Raw genomic sequence first — 16,469 nt, forward strand, 5'->3', positions numbered from 1 at the left:
AGTTCGTTCCAGCCATTGGCAGCAGAGAACTGGAAGGAGAGGCGGCCAAAGGAAGAATTGGTTTTGGGGGTGACTAGAGAGATATACCTGCTGGAGCGTGTGCTACAGGTGGGAGATGCTATGGTGACCAGCGAGCTGAGATAAGGGGGGACTTTACCTAGCAGGGTCTTGTAGATGACATGGAGCCAGTGGGTTTGGCGACGAGTATGAAGCGAGGGCCAGCCAACGAGAGCGTACAGGTCGCAATGGTGGGTAGTATATGGGGCTTTGGTGATAAAACGGATTGCACTGTGATAGACTGCATCCAATTTGTTGAGTAGGGTATTGGAGGCTATTTTGTAAATGACATCGCCAAAGTCGAGGACTGGTAGGATGGTCAGTTTTACAAGGGTATGTTTGGCAGCATGAGTGAAGGATGCTTTGTTGCGAAATAGGAAGCCAATTCTAGATTTAACTTTGGATTGGAGATGTTTGATATGGGTCTGGAAGGAGAGTTTACAGTCTAACCAGACACCTAAGTATTTGTAGTTGTCCACGTATTCTAAGTCAGAGCCGTCCAGAGTAGTGATGTTGGACAGGCGGGTAGGTGCAGGTAGCGATCGGTTGAAGAGCATGCATTTAGTTTTACTTGTATTTAAGAGCAATTGGAGGCCACGGAAGGAGAGTTGTATGGCATTGAAGCTTGCCTGGAGGGTTGTTAACACAGTGTCCAAAGAAGGGCCGGAAGTGTAATCTGAGTGGATGAAAGGGGCCAATTATGTGAGATTAAGACTCTGGATAACAGACATGACATCTCAGTTATACAACACACTTACTGACTTCAGTCCATTCACTTAGACCCCCTGTATATATGTGTGTGTGGGAGAGAGAGAGAGAAAGAGAGAGAGCGAGAGAGAGAGCGAACAAGAGAGAATGAGACAGAGACCTGTGTGTGGAATGTACATTTCATAGCTTCGTGACATTCTCCCACTGTCAGGTGACTTCAGTTTAGAAAAATGCACACATTCACACACACACCCTGATGGTGTAACCTAATGGCCCTTTGTTTACCTATGGAAATTGGAGCCACATGCAGGTTGGTCTAGCCTCCAGTCTGTCCTTTCCACCATTTTGTTTCTGAATGCCACAGAAAATAATCTTTAATTCAACAGTTATATGCTTGGCCCTCATTTGTCAACATTGATATGTAGCCTAAATGTGTTATTATTGTCAATGTATCTAATTAGGATTAAAAAACGGGGATAATGTACATACAATGTATTACATGTTTAGCAAGGTGTTATGACTCCTCTATGTCTGACTGCTGACAGACTGACTAGTGGATATTATGCAATGATATTCTTCTGCGAGTCCCTCCCCACACAAACACACAGTCAGTCACACACTGATAGTACAAGGGAAGTGGAGGAGGAGGAGGACGTGGGTTGAGAAGCGTCGCGTGCTGCTGCGGCTATAGGTCATTAAGGCGCGCGGTTTGTTCGTTGCTGAACAGACGCAGATCGGTGTGTGAATGAGAGTTCTAGGCGGAGAGAGAGAGACGACAATGATCCGTAACTGGTGTGTCTGCGTGTGAGAGGAGAGAAGAGGAGCGGGAGTTGGAGAGACAGCGAGAGACAGACATGGAGGACTCGGAGCCTGGTGGGGAAGACGGTATGGTCAGCGGCTGGCGGTGGAATAATCGGAACACCGGCGCTCGAGACCAGGTTCAGCTCAGGCAGAAGATCCGGGATTTACCAGGACTGTTGAAACATGGACTGCACCTACGGAAGAAAAGCGTGAGTACCGACATATACATATAGAAACATTTTCCTTCCGTGTGTGTGTGTTGTGGTTGGTCGTTAAGCGTTAGTCGCGTTACCTCCCTGACCCCCTCTCTCTGTCACCTCATTGTCACGATTCACCTGGATGTGCTGTTGTTTCACACGAACAAACTGTAGCAACGGCAGGCAGTGTCTGTGTGAGTGTGTGCGTGAGTGTGTGGGTGTGGGTGTGAGTGTGTGTGTTCGTTTCAGGCTCCCGCCACCGGCTGTTGTACATCCATAATGTGTTTTAAGCTGCCAGACCCACAGACACACACACACACACGCACACGCACACACACAGCGCTGTCTTGGTCCAGACTTGATTCAGTTAATTATGTTACTTGCCCATTCATGTACTCTAATGGGCCCTTGTTCTCAACAGTTGATATTGTAATGACCCTGGGTTACAATATGTTAACTGACAATGACAGTAATACTAACAATGTCTTCTCAACTCTCCTCAAGTGTGTGTAGGTTGGTGTATAATGATGTGTGTTTGTTTACTGTGTTGAGGCATGAAGGTATAGTACCTCTGCTAGGACTCCCCTGGGGGAGGGAAGGACACACACACACACACACACACACACACACACACACACACACACACACACACACACACACACACACACACACACACACAACCACCTAACCTACAAACATACACACCTAACCCACAAAGCAGTACAGAGCTGAGTGTCTGTTCAAGGTGTGAATGCAGGGTGAGTAGGAAAGGCTATAAAAGCGACTAAACAAGAGATCTGGTGTGTCCTGACATGTTCGGGAATCTAATGAATAGTACTATAACACTAGGTTCATCATGCGTGTTATAACTGAGGTGTTGTCAGACAGTAGCTGTCGTAAAAAAGATAGCAGTAGAAGTGTGTCGACTCAAATTAGTTTTTGTACTAAAGGGCCATGGCAGGGCCATGCAAGTGGGTGTGTCAAATACAAAAAAATCTCATCAAATTTGATTGGTCACATGCGCCGAATACATTATGTGTAGAGTTCACAGTGAAATGCTTACTTACGAGCCCTTTACCAACAGTGCAGAGTTCAAAAGTAAGAACATTAGCAAATCAAAATAGAAAATAGTTACACAATAAATAACGAGGCTATATACAGTAGAGTAGCGGTACTGAGTCAATGTGCAGGGGTACCGGTACTGAGTCAATGTGCAGGGGTACCGGTACTGAGTCAATGTGCAGGGGTACCGGTACTGAGTCAATGTGCAGGGGTACCGGTACTGAGTCAATGTGCAGGGGTACCGGTACTGAGTCAATGTGCAGGGGTACCGGTACCGGTACTGAGTCAATGTGCAGGGGTACCGGTACTGAGTCAATGTGCAGGGGTACCGGTACTGAGTCAATGTGCAGGGGTACCGGTACTGAGTCAATGTGCAGGGGTGAGTCAATGTGCAGGGGTACCGGTACTGAGTCAATGTGCAGGGGTACCGGTACTGAGTCAATGTGCAGGGCAGGGGTACCGGTACTGAGTCAATGGTACTGAGTCAATGTGCAGGGGTACCGGTACTGAGTCAATGTGCAGGGGTACCGGTACTGAGTCAATGTGCAGGAGTACCGGTACTGAGTCAATGTGCAGGGGTACGAGGTGGTGGAGGTTATATGTACATGTAGGTAGGGGTAAAAGTTAGAGGTCGACCGATTTTTCAACGCCAATACCGATTATTTGAGGACCAAAAAAAGCCGATATCGATTAATCGGCCGGTTTTTATATGTATATATTTGTAATAATGACAATTACAACAAGACTGAATTGTCATTAAAAGTGTCAAATACTTTTATTTTAACTTAATATAATAACAATTCTATTTAGTCGTAAATAAATAATGAAACGTTCAATTTGGTATAAATAATGCAAAAACACAGTATTGGAGAAGTAAGTAAAAGTGCAATATGTGCTATGTAAAAAGCTAACGTTTAAGATCCTTGCTCAGAACATATGAAAGCTGGTGGTTCCTTTTAACATGAGTTTTCAATATTCCCAGGTAAGACGTTTTAGGTTGTAGTTATTATAGGAATTATAGGACTATTTCTCTATACCTATACCTATTTCTCTATATTTGTATTTATATACCTTTGACTACTGGATGTTCTTTTAGGCACTATAGTAGAGGTCAACCGATTATGATTGTTCAACGCTGATACCGATACCGATTATTGGAGTACCAAAAAAGTCGATACCGATTAATCAGACAATTTTTTAATTTTTTTATTTGTAATAATGACAATTACAACAATACTGAATGAACACTTTTATTTTAACTTAATATAATACATCAATAAAAATCAATTTAGCCTCAAATAAATAATGAAACATGTTCAATTTGGTTTAAATAATGCAAAAACAAAGTGTTGGAGAAGAAAGTAAAAGTGCAATATGTGCCATGTAAAAAAGCTAACGTTTAAGTTCCTTGCTCAGAACATGAGAACATATGAAAGCTGGTGGTTCCTTTTAACATGAGACTTCAATATTCCAAGGTAAGAGGTTTTAGGTTGTAGTTAATATAGTATTTATAGGACTATTTCTCTCTATACCATATACCATTTATCCATAAATTAAATAAATTAATTAAAAGAGCTTCCCCTATATCCAAGAAGTTAACATGAGACTTCAATATTCCAAGGTAAGAGGTATTAGGTTGTAGTTAATATAGTATTTATAGGACTATTTCTCTCTATACCATTTGTATTTTATATACCTTTGACTGTTGGATGTTCTTATAGGCACTTTAGTATTGCCAGTGTAACAGTATAGCTTCCGTCCCTCTCCTCGCCCCTACCTGGCCTCGAACCAGGAACACATCGACAACAGCCACCCTCGAAGCATCGTTACCCATCGCTCCACAAAATCCACGGCCCTTGCAGGGCAAGGGGAACAACTACTCCAAGTCTCAAAGTGAGTGATGTTTGAAACGCTATTAGCGCGCACCCCGCTAACTAGCTAGCCATTTCACATCGGTTACACCAGCCTAATCTCGGGAGTTGATAGGCTTGAAGTCATAAACAGCTCAATGCTTGAAGCATTGCGAAGAGCTGCTGGCAAAACGCACAAAAGTGCTGTTTGAATGAATGCTTACGAGCCTGTTGCTGCCTACCACCGCTCAGTCAGACTGCTCTATCAAATATCAAATCATAGACTTAATTATAACATAATAACACACAGAAATACAAGCCTTTGGTCATTAATATGGTCGAATCCGTAAACTATCAACTATCAAACTATCAAACAAAACATTTATTATTTCAGTGAAATACAGAACCGTTTGGTATTTTATCTAACGGGTGGCATCCCGAAGTCTAAGTATTCCTGTTGCATTGTACAACCTTCAATGTTATGTCATAATTACGTAAAATTCTGGCAAATTAGTTTGCAATGTGCCAGGCTGCCCAAACTGTTGCATATACCCTGACTCTGCGTGCAATGAACGCAAGAGAAGTGACACAATTTCACCTGGTTAATATTGCCTGCTAACCTGGATTTATTTTAGCTAAATATGCAGGTTTAAAAATATATACTTCTGTGTATTGATTTTAAGAAAGGCATTGGTGTTTATGGTTAGGTACAGTCGTGCAACGATTGTGCTTTTTCGCAAATGCGCTTTTGTTAAATCATCCCCCAGCGTTGCATCGATTATATGCAACGCAGGACACGCTAGATAAACTAGTAATATCATCAACCATGTGTAGTTAACTAGTGATTATGATTGATTGATTGATTGTTTTTTATAAGATAAGTTTAATGCTAGCTAGCAACTTACCTTGGCTTACTGCATTTGCGTAACAGGCAGTCTCCTTGTGGAGTGCAACGAGAGGCAGGCAGGTCGTTATTGCTCCAGAACATGAGAACATATGAAAGCTGGTGGTTCCTTTTAACATGAGTTAAAATGAATATTAATATTCCCAGGTAAGAAGTTTTAGGTTGTAGTTATTATAGGAATTATAGGACTATTTCCCTCTATACCATTTGTATTTCATTAACCTTTGACTATTGTTAACAACCACTCCAAGGCTCAAAGCGAGTTATATTTGAAACGCTATTAGCGCGCGTTAATTAGCTAGCCATTTCACTTCGGTGACACCAGCCTCATCTCGGGAGTTGATTGGCTTGAAGTCATAAACAGCGCAATGCTTGATACTTGTATGCTTGTATGCTCAGTCAGATTAGATATATTATCTAGCAGGACATGCTAGATAATATCTAGTAATATCATCAACCATGTGTAGTTAACTAGTGATTATGATTGATTGATTGCTTTTTATAAGATAAGTTTAATGCTAGCTAGCAACTTACCTTGGCTTACTGCATTTGCGTAACAGGCAGACTCCTTGTGGAGTGCAATGAGAGGCAGGCAGGTCGTTATTGCATTGGACTAGTTAACTGTAAGGTTGCAAGATTGGTCCCCCGAGCTGACAAGGTGAAAATCTGTCGTTCTGCCCCTGAACAAGGTAGTTAACCCACCGTTCCTAAGCCGTCATTGAAAATAAGAATGTGTTCTTAACTGACTTGCCTAGTTAAATAAAGGTATAAAACACAAAAAACACACAAAACAAACATTTTAAAAAATTGGCGCCCAAAAACACAGATTTTCGATTGTTATGAAAACTTGGAATCGGCCCTAATTAATCGGCCATACCTCTACTACAGTATAACGAAAAATATGACGTGACTCTCCACCAATAATACATATAGAGGATTGGAGGATTCTAAATTAAAACCAAAAGCCGCCTCATGGGTCTCCCGGTGGCGGCCGGCACGTGTATTGAACCTGCATCTGTAACAACGCATTTTGCACTGCGCCACTCGGGAGGCCCATCCACAAAGTATCAAAATACAGAGAGTGTCATGTATTGTCATATTATGTCTTGTTCCTGTTCTTTCTCTTCACTCCGTTTCCCTCTGCTGGTTGTATTAGGTTACCTTCTCTTCCTCTCCTTCCCCCAGCTGTTCCTCATCTTCTCTAACTACCTCGTTCACCCTTTTCCCACCTGTTCCCTTTTTCCCTCTGATTAGGTCTCTATTTCTCTCTCTGTTCCTGCTTCTTTCTTTGTCAGATTCTCGTTTGAGTTTCTCATGCCAGAACCAAACTATCGTCTCGTTTGCTTCACCCTTGTCCCATCCTGTCGGAATCTGCCTGTTCTTCTGATGCTACGTGTGATCAGGTACCTCTGTCCGCTACGACCCGCGCCTACCCAGAGAGACCAGCAGTCTGTCACCGCAACCCAGCTATTCTCCTCTGCTGCTAAGAAGGGGACTCTTTTGTAAATATCAGAAGGACTTTCTGTTTCATTTGTCGCCCTCTCTGAGGGTTGTCTATTTTGCCATTTTCTACATCTGAAGAGGATCTATGTCTTCCCTGTGTTTTTACATTAAAGGACTCTGTTTTTGTTAAACCGCTTTTGGGTCCTCACTCAAGTGCACAACAGAAGAATCTGACCAAGAATGGACCCAGCGATTTCGGATCCTTTCCACTCAGCCGTCGAGATCCAGGGAGCGATGCTAGGCAGACACGAGCAGGAATTGTCTGTTGCTCGACATGCCGTTGAGACCCTGACCGCCCAAGTCTCCGACCTCACAAGACAGGTTCACCATCTCCGCCTCGATCCACCGGCCACTTCCAGGGCTTCCGAATCTCCGGAGCCCAGAATCAATAACCCGCCGTGTTACTCTGGGGAGGCCACTGAATGCCGCTCGTTCCTCACCCAGTGTGATATTGTGTTTTCTCTCCAGCCCAACACTTACTCCAGGAGCACAGCTCGTATCGCCTACGTCATATCTCTCCTTACTGGACGGGCTCGTGAGTGGGGCACGGCTATCTGGGAGGCGAGGGCTGAGTGTACTAACCAGTATCAGGACTTTAAGGAGGAGATGATACGGGTTTTTGATCGTTCTGTTTTTGGGGAGGAAGCTTCCAGGGTCCTGTCTTCCCTATGTCAAGGTAATTGATCCATAACAGATTACTCTATTGAGTTTCGCACTCTTGCTGCCTCCAGTGACTGGAACGAGCCGGCTTTGCTCGCTCGTTTTCTGGAGGGTCTCCGCGCAGAGGTAAAGGATGAGATTCTCTCCCGGGAGGTTCCCTCCAGCGTGGATTCCTTGATTGAACTCGCTATTCGCATAGAGCGACGGGTTGATCTTCGTCACCGAGCTCGGGGAAAGGAGCGCGCGTTCTCCGTTGCCCCCCTCTCCGCATCACTACCATCTTCCTCCGCCGGCTCGGGTGCTGAGCCTATGCAGCTGGGGGGTATCCGCATCTCGACTAAGGAGAGGGAACGGAGAATCACCAACCGCCTCTGTCTCTATTGCGGTTCCGCTGGTCATTTTGTCACTTCATGTCCAGTAAAAGCCAGAGCTCATCAGTAAGAGGAGGGCTACTGGTGAGCGCTACTACTCTGGTCTCTCCTTCAAGATCCTGCACTACCTTGTCGGCCCATCTACGCTGGACCGGTTCGTCAGCTTCCTGCAGCGCCTTGATAGACTCTGGGGCGGAGGGCTGTTTTATGGACGAGACCTGGGCTCGGGAACATGACATTCCTCTCAGACAGTTAAAGGAGCCCACGGCCTTGTTCGCTCTGGATGGGAGTTCTCTCCCCAGGATTCAGTGTGAAACGCTACCTTTAACCCTCACTGTCTCTGGTAATCATAGCGAAACCATTTCTTTTTTAATTTTTCGTTCACCTTTTACACCTGTTGTTTTGGGTCATCCCTGGCTAGTTTGTCATAATCCTTCTATTAATTGGTCTAGTAATTCTATCCTCTCCTGGAACGTCTCTTGTCATGTGAAATGTTTAATGTCTGCTATCCCTCCTGTTTCCTCTGTCTCTTCTTCACAGGAGGAGCCTGGTGATTTGACGAGGGTGCCGGAGGAATATCACGATCTGCGCACGGTGTTCAGTCGGTCCAGGGCCACCTCTCTTCCTCCGCACCGGTCGTATGATTGTAGTATTGATCTCCTTCCAGGAACCACCCCCCCCCGGGGTAGACTATACTCTCTGTCAGCTCCCGAACGTAAGGCTCTCGAAGATTATTTGTCTGTAGCTCTCGACGCCGGTACCATAGTCCCCTCCTCCTCTCCCGCCAGAGCGGTGGTTTTTTTGTTAAGAAGAAGGACGGGTCCCTGCGCCCCTGCATAGATTATCGAGGGCTGAATGACATAACAGTTAAGAATCGTTATCCGCTTCCTCTTATGTCTTCAGCCTTCGAGATCCTGCAGGGAGCCAGGTTTTCACTAAGTTGGACCTTCGTAACGCTTACCATCTCGTGCGCGTCAGGGAGGGGGGACGAGTGGAAAACGGCGTTTAACACTCCGTTAGGGCACTTTGAATACCGGGTTCTTCCTTTCGGCCTCGCAAACGCTCCAGCTGTCTTTCAGGCATTAGTAAATGACGTCCTGAGAGACATGCTGAACATCTTTGTTTTCGTTTACCTTGACGATATCCTGATTTTTTCACCGTCACTCCAGATTCATGTTCAGCACGTTCGACGTGTCCTCCAGCGCCTTTTAGAGAATTGTCTTTATGTGAAGGCTGAGAAGTGCACTTTTCATGCCTCCTCCGTCACATTTCTCGGTTCTGTTATTTCCGCTGAAGGCATTAAGATGGATCCCGCTAAGGTCCAAGCTGTCATTGATTGGCCCGTTCCTAAGTCACGCGTCGAGCTGCAGCGCTTTCTCGGCTTCGCGAATTTCTATCGTCGTTTCATCCGTAATTTCGGTCAGGTGGCAGCTCCCCTCACAGCCCTTACTTCTGTCAAGACGTGCTTTAAGTGGTCCGATTCCGCCCAGGGAGCTTTTGATCTTCTCAAGAATCGTTTTACATCCGCACCTATCCTTGTTACACCTGACGTCACTAGACAGTTCGTTGTCGAGGTTGACGCGTCAGAGGTGGGCGTGGGAGCCATTCTTTCTCAGCGCTCCCTCTCTGACGACAAGGTCCACCCTTGCGCGTATTTTTCTCATCGCCTGTCGCCGTCGGAACGTAACTATGATGTGGGAAACCGCGAACTGCTCGCCATCCGCTTAGCCCTAGGCGAATGGCGACAGTGGTTGGAGGGGGCGACCGTTCCTTTTGTCGTTTGGACTGACCATAGGAACCTTGAGTACATCCGTTCTGCCAAACGACTTAATGCGCGTCAGGCTCGTTGGGCGCTGTTTTTCGCTCGTTTCGAGTTCGTAATTTCTTATCGTCCGGGCTCTAAGAACACCAAGCCTGATGCTTTATCTCGTCTCTTCAGTTCTTCAGTAGTCTCCACCGACCCCGAGGGGATTCTCCCTGAGGGGCGTGTTGTCGGGTTGACTGTCTGGGGAATTGAGAGGCAGGTAAAGCAAGCACTCACTCACACTCCATCGCCGCGCGCTTGTCCTAGGAACCTTCTTTTCGTTCCCGTTCCTACTCGTCTGGCCGTTCTTCAGTGGGCTCACTCTGCCAAGTTAGCCGGCCACCCCGGCGTTCGGGGTACGCTTGCTTCCATTCGCCAGCGTTTTTGGTGGCCCACTCGGGAGCGTGACACGCGTCGTTTCGTGGCTGCTTGTTCGGTCTGCGTGCAGACTAAGTCCGGTAACTCCCCTCCTGCCGGCCGTCTCAGACCGCTTCCCATTCCCTCTCGACCGTGGTCTCACATCGTCTTAGATTTTATCACCGGACTGCCTTCGTCAGCGGGGAAGACTGTTATTCTTACGGTTGTCGATAGGTTCTCTAAGGCGGCTCATTTTATTCCCCTCGCTAAGCTCCCTTCTGCTAAAGAAACGGCACAAATCATCATCGAGAATGTTTTCAGAATTCATGGCCTTCCGTCAGACGTCGTTTCGGACAGGGGTCCGCAATTCACGTCTCAATTTTGGAGGGAGTTTTGCCGTTTGATTGGAGCTTCCGTCAGTCTCTCTTCCGGCTTTCACCCTCAGTCTAACGGTCAAGCAGAACGGGCCAATCAGACTATTGGTCGCATCTTACACAGTCTTTCTTTTCGTAACCCTGCGTCTTGGTCAGAACAGCTCCCCTGGGCAGAATACGCCCACAACTCGCTTCCTTCGTCTGCGACCGGTCTATCTCCTTTTCAGAGTAGCCTCGGGTACCAGCCTCCGCTGTTCTCGTCTCAGCTCGCCGAGTCCTGCGTCCCCTCCGCTCAGGCTTTTGTCCAACGTTGTGAGCGCACCTGGAAGAGGGTCAGGTCTGCACTTTGCCGTTATAGGGCGCAGACTGTGAGAGCCGCTAATAAGCGTAGAACTAAGAGTCCTAAATATTGTCGCGGTCAGAGAGTATGGCTCTCCACTCAAAACCTTCCCCTTAAGACAGCTTCTCGCAAGTTGACCCCGCGGTTCATTGGTCCGTTCCGTATTTCTCAGATCATTAATCCTGTCGCAGTGCGACTTCTTCTCCCGCGATATCTTCGTCGCGTCCACCCGGTCTTCCATGTCTCCTGTGTTAAGCCCGTTCTTTGCACCCCCGCTCGTCTTCCCCCCCCCCATCCTTGTCGAGGGCGCACCTATCTACAGGGTCCGTAAGATTTTGGACATGCGTCCTCGGGGCCGTGGTCATCAGTACCTAGTAGATTGGGAGGGGTACGGTCCTGAGGAAAGGAGTTGGGTTCCCTCTCGGGACGTGCTGGACCGTTCGCTGATCGATGATTTCCTCCGTTGCCGCCAGGTTTCCTCCTCGAGTGCGCCAGGAGGCGCTCGGTGAGTGGGGGGGTACTGTCATGTATTGTCATATTATGTCTTGTTCCTGTTCTTTCTCTTCACTCCGTTTCCCTCTGCTGGTCGTATTAGGTTACCTTCTCTTCCGCTCCTTCCCCCAGCTGTTCCTCATCTTCTCTAACTACCTCGTTCACCCTTTTCCCACCTGTTCCCTTTTTCCCTCTGATTAGGTCTCTATTTCTCTCTCTGTTCCTGCTTCTTTCTTTGTCAGATTCTCGTTTGAGTTTCTCATGCCAGAACCAAACTATCGTCTCGTTTGCTTCACCCTTGTCCCATCCTGTCGGAATCTGCCTGTTCTTCTGATGCTACGTGTGATCAGGTACCTCTGTCCGCTACGACCCGCGCCTACCCAGAGAGACCAGCAGTCTGTCGCCGCAACCCAGCTATTCTCCTCTGCTGCTAAGAAGGGGACTCTTTTGTAAATATCAGAAGGACTTTCTGTTTCATTTGTCGCCCTCTCTGAGGGTTGTCTATTTTGCCATTTTCTACATCTGAAGAGGATCTATGTCTTCCCTGTGTTTTTACATTAAAGGACTCTGTTTTTGTTAAACCGCTTTTGGGTCCTCACTCAAGTGCACAACAGAGAGGTGTTGGTAAAGGTCTGTTGTCCTGCTAATAGCCCATAACGGGCTATTATAATACTGTACGTGGTGTCCAGGTCAGGATAACCAAAACATTTCTTTATTAAAAACTATTTAAAAAAAGAATGTTGGTACTTATTTATTTTGATCCAAAGCCATGAATGAGTGAGTCACTCAGCTTTATGTCGGTGCTGGCTATGTGACTGCGCCATCATCTTGATAATATATAACAATATTTTGGAGGTTATTTCGTTTTTTTAAAAACAAAAGTGAGTGATTGTAATCTGAATGAAGGCCAAAATAATATTTGTAAAGGGCAAAACATTTATTTCTGTTTTTAGAGGGAGAGAAATGCTGGGCCAATTGTGCGACTCCCAATCACGGTCGGATGTGATACATAATAATAATAATACTTTTTGCTGTTTTATTTGTTTGGTCTTTTCTGGTGGATTAAACTGAAATTTCAACCAATCACGGCCGGTTGTGATACAGCCAACCTAACTAAGAAATACATTTGACGAAAGAATTCTCCCTCTACTCTCCTTCTAGGCAAGTCTATTGTCCAGCTACCTGCTAAAAACCATAATGGCGCTGTACAACGTGACCGTGTGTGTTTGAAAGAGTATTTTCCAGTCAGCAGCAATTTGTTCATCAAGATATAGCAGCAATCTACCGCACCAAGTGAAGTGAGAAAAATAAGAGCACCACATTGAAGCTGCCCAGCAACACCCATTGGGATGGTGTTGTCATCATGTTTGACAGTCTTCTGGAGGAGAAGAACCTCTCCAAGAAATGGCCATGTCACAGTCTGCCGATATGGACAGCCCCATCAAGAGGATCCTCCTGGATGATGTATTTTGGGAGAGAGTGGTAAGCAGCCTGAAACTCCTGAAACGTATAGCAGTAGCCATTGCACGCAATGCCATCCTGTCTGATGTTCAGACTCTGCTTGCAGATGTAAGAGAAGAAATATGTACTGCCCTGCCCACTTCACTGTTGCTCCATGCAGAGGAAACTGCAGTTCTGAAATACATCAAAAAGAGTGAAGACTTCTGCCTGAAGCCCATACACGCCGCAGCGTACATGTTGGAACCCAGGTATGCTGGCAAGAGCATCCTGTCTGGTGCAGAGATCAACAAGGGCTATGATGTCATCAATACCGTGTCTCGCCACCTTGGCCTGGATGAGGGCAAGGTTCTTGGCAGTCTAGCGAAGTACACGTCCAAGCAAGGGCTTTGGGATGGAGATGTAATAAGGCAGTCGTGCCAACATATCTCATCAGCCACCTGGTGGAAGGGACTTTGTGGATCTGAGGCTCTTTCCCCTGTTGCCTAAATCATCCTCCAAATCCCACCAACATCAGCCACCTCAGAGCGCAACTGGTCCTTGTTTGGGAACACACAAACACACCAAAGTACGCAACAGGCCGATCAATACAAGGGTTGAAAAATTGGTGGCCATCTGAGCAAATTTGAGGCTTTTTGAGCCTGACAACGAGCCATTCTCAACAAGGTTGGAGAGTGACAGTGAAGATGAGGCCTCAGAGTCTGATGTTCAAGAGGTGGACATTGAGGAGGTCCAGGGTAAAGACATGGAAGCCTGAGAGGAAGACAACCAAAGCTTAGTTTCTAAACTATAATTTTACAGATGCATGTTGAACACGTTTTTGGGAGATGTGATGGAACATTGGGGATCATTCAATATTCCCTTTCTTTCGTTGTTCAGTGAAATCATCCCATGGCAACTAATCAAATTAAAGTTAAATTCGTAACTAAATGTTTGTTTTTATTTCTATTGGAAGGATTGAAAAATGTGCAATTATGTCTACTTATGATAAGGCAAAAGGTTTATGTTTCTGTCTTCATATGATATGGAAATTATATCCAATGCAAAAATCATCTTGTCACGCCCTGGTCTTAGTATTTAGTGTTTTCTTTATTATTCTGGTCAGGCCAGGGTGTGACATGGGTATTTATGTGGTGTCTTTAGTCTTGTTTTTTGTTGTTGTAGGTATTGGGATTGTGGTATAGTGGGGTTATCTAGAAAGGTCTATGGTTGCCTGAAGTGGTTCTCAATCAGAGGCAGGTGTTTATTGTTGTCTCTGATTGGGAACCATATTTAGGCAGCCATATTCTTTGAGTGTTTCGTGGGTGATTGTTCCTGTCTCTGTGTTTGCACCAGCATAGGCTGTTTAGGTTTTCGCGGTTCTTGTTTTGTATTGTTCGTGTTTATTCATTTATTAAACATGTATCAAAATTACCACGCTGCATTTTGGTCCTCCTCTCCTTCACCTTAAGAACCTAAACACATCTACATTTAAATGGTATTTATATTAATTTGCATATTCCTGTTAATTCCCATATATTCCCTTTAATTCCCATGAAAAATGTCCACCTTTGAATATTTCCCAAAATGTGCAACCCTAATAGAAACGGTAAATAAATTAAAAATTAAAAGTGACTCCAACACACAAATGCTGCATACACATTTTAAGAATCCAGCAAAACTTGGCAACCATGCGTTTCTGTCGGTGCGGCCCGTTGTCCAGCCCGTTGTCCACTGATCCCCACGGATGGTTGTTGGCATGGTTGTGTACTCTGCAAAAACACATTCACTTTTTTTAGTACAAAATCACTTAAAACATTTATTTATTTATTTAACCTTTATTTAATTATCAATTTTATTACACGGTATGCCTACACATTGATAGGCTATATACATTTTGTTTTTTTAAGAAAATGCACTGAAACGAAAATACCTTTAGTTTTGGTGATCCTCTCAGCTCCGGCTCATTTTCAGTCCTTTGTGGTTATGGTCCTAACCCTGGAACGGGTATGTCACGTGTGCTCCCTCTCCGGCCTCTAGGTCACCAGACTGCTCATTAGGGCGCACGCCTGTCACCAGCGTTAGGCGCATAATGACATTCATCTGGACTCCATCACCTCCTTGATTACCTGCCCTATATACAGTTGAAGTCGGAAGTTTACATACACTTAGGTGGAGTCATTAAATCTTGTTTTTCAACCACTCCACAAATGTCTTGTTAACAAACTATAGTTTTGGCAAGTCGGTTAGGACATCTACTAGTAATTTTTCCAACAATTGTTTACAGACAGATTATTTCACTGTTTCACAATTTCAGTGGGTCAGAAGTTTACATACACTAAGTTGACTGTGCCTTTAAACAGCTTGAAAAATTCCAGAAAATTATGTCATGGCTTTAGAAGCTTCTGATTGGCTAATTGACATAATTTGAGTCAATTGGAGGTGTACCTGTGGATGTATTTCAAGGCCTACCTTCAAACTCAGTGCCTCTTTGCTTGACATCATGGGAAAATCAAAAGAAATCAGGCCAAGACCTCAGCAAACAAATTGTAGACCTCCACAAGTCTGGTTCATCCTTGGGAACAATTTCCAAATGCCTGAAGGTACCACGTTCATCTGTACAATCAATAGTACACAAGTATAAACACCATGAGACCACTCAGCTGTCATACCGCTCAGGAAGGAGACGCGTTCTGTCTCCTAGAGATGAACGTACTTTGGTGCAAAAAGTGCAAATCAATCCCAGAACAACAGCAAAGGACCTTGTGAAGATGCTGGAAGAAACAAGTACAAAAGTATCTATATCCACAGCAAAACGAGTCCTTTATCGACATAACCTGAAAGGCCACTCAGCAAGGAAGAAGCCAAAAACCGCCATTAAAAAAGCCTACGGTTTGCAACTGCACATGTGAACAAAGATCGTACTTTTTGGAGAAATGTCCTCTGGTCTGATGAAAAAGAGAACTGTTTGGCCATAACGACCATCGTTATGTTTGGAGGAAAAAGGGGGAGGCTTGCAAGCTGAAGAACACCATCCCAACCGTGAAGCTCGGGGGTGGCAGCATCATGTTGTGGGGGTGCTTTGCTGCAGGAGGGGCTGGTGCACTTCACAAAATAGATGGACTCATGAGGCAAGAAAATGATGTGAATATATTGAAGCAACATCTCAAGACATCAGTCAGGAAATTAAAGTTTGGTCGCAAATGGATCTTCCAAATGGACAATGACCCACAGCATACTTCCAAAGTTGTGACAAAATGGCTTAAGGACAACAAAGTCAAGGTATTGGAGTGGCCATCACAAAGCCCTGACCTCAAACCTACATTTGTGGGCAGAACTGAAAAAGCCTGTACGAGCAAGGAGGCCTACAAACCTGACTCAGTTACACCAGCTCTGTCAGGAGGAAAGGGCCAAAATTCACCCAACTTATTGTGGGAAGCTTGTGGAAGGCTACACGAAACATTTGACCCAAGTTAAACAATTTAAAGGCAACGCTACCAAATACTAATTGAGTGTATGTAAACTTCTGACCCACTGGGAATGTGATGAAAA

General features: G+C 45.2%; 1 protein-coding gene across 3 annotated transcripts in view; it reads left to right on the forward strand.

Annotated features, from left to right (window-relative positions):
- Nucleotides 1-1,385: 1,385 nt before the first annotated feature.
- Nucleotides 1,386-16,469, forward strand: part of LOC112217351 (rap guanine nucleotide exchange factor 5-like) — a 90,422-nt gene continuing 75,338 nt past the window's right edge. For all 3 annotated transcript variants that reach the window (XM_042309841.1, XM_042309843.1, XM_042309842.1), the window contains exon 1: nucleotides 1,386-1,775. In XM_042309841.1, the coding sequence (XP_042165775.1) occupies nucleotides 1,620-1,775 (156 nt within the window). In that variant the 5' untranslated portion in view covers nucleotides 1,386-1,619. The remainder of the gene's footprint in view (nucleotides 1,776-16,469) is intronic.

The sequence above is a fragment of the Oncorhynchus tshawytscha genome, linkage group LG31, assembly GCF_018296145.1.
Source record: "Oncorhynchus tshawytscha isolate Ot180627B linkage group LG31, Otsh_v2.0, whole genome shotgun sequence".
NCBI classification, from domain to species: domain Eukaryota; kingdom Metazoa; phylum Chordata; class Actinopteri; order Salmoniformes; family Salmonidae; genus Oncorhynchus; species Oncorhynchus tshawytscha.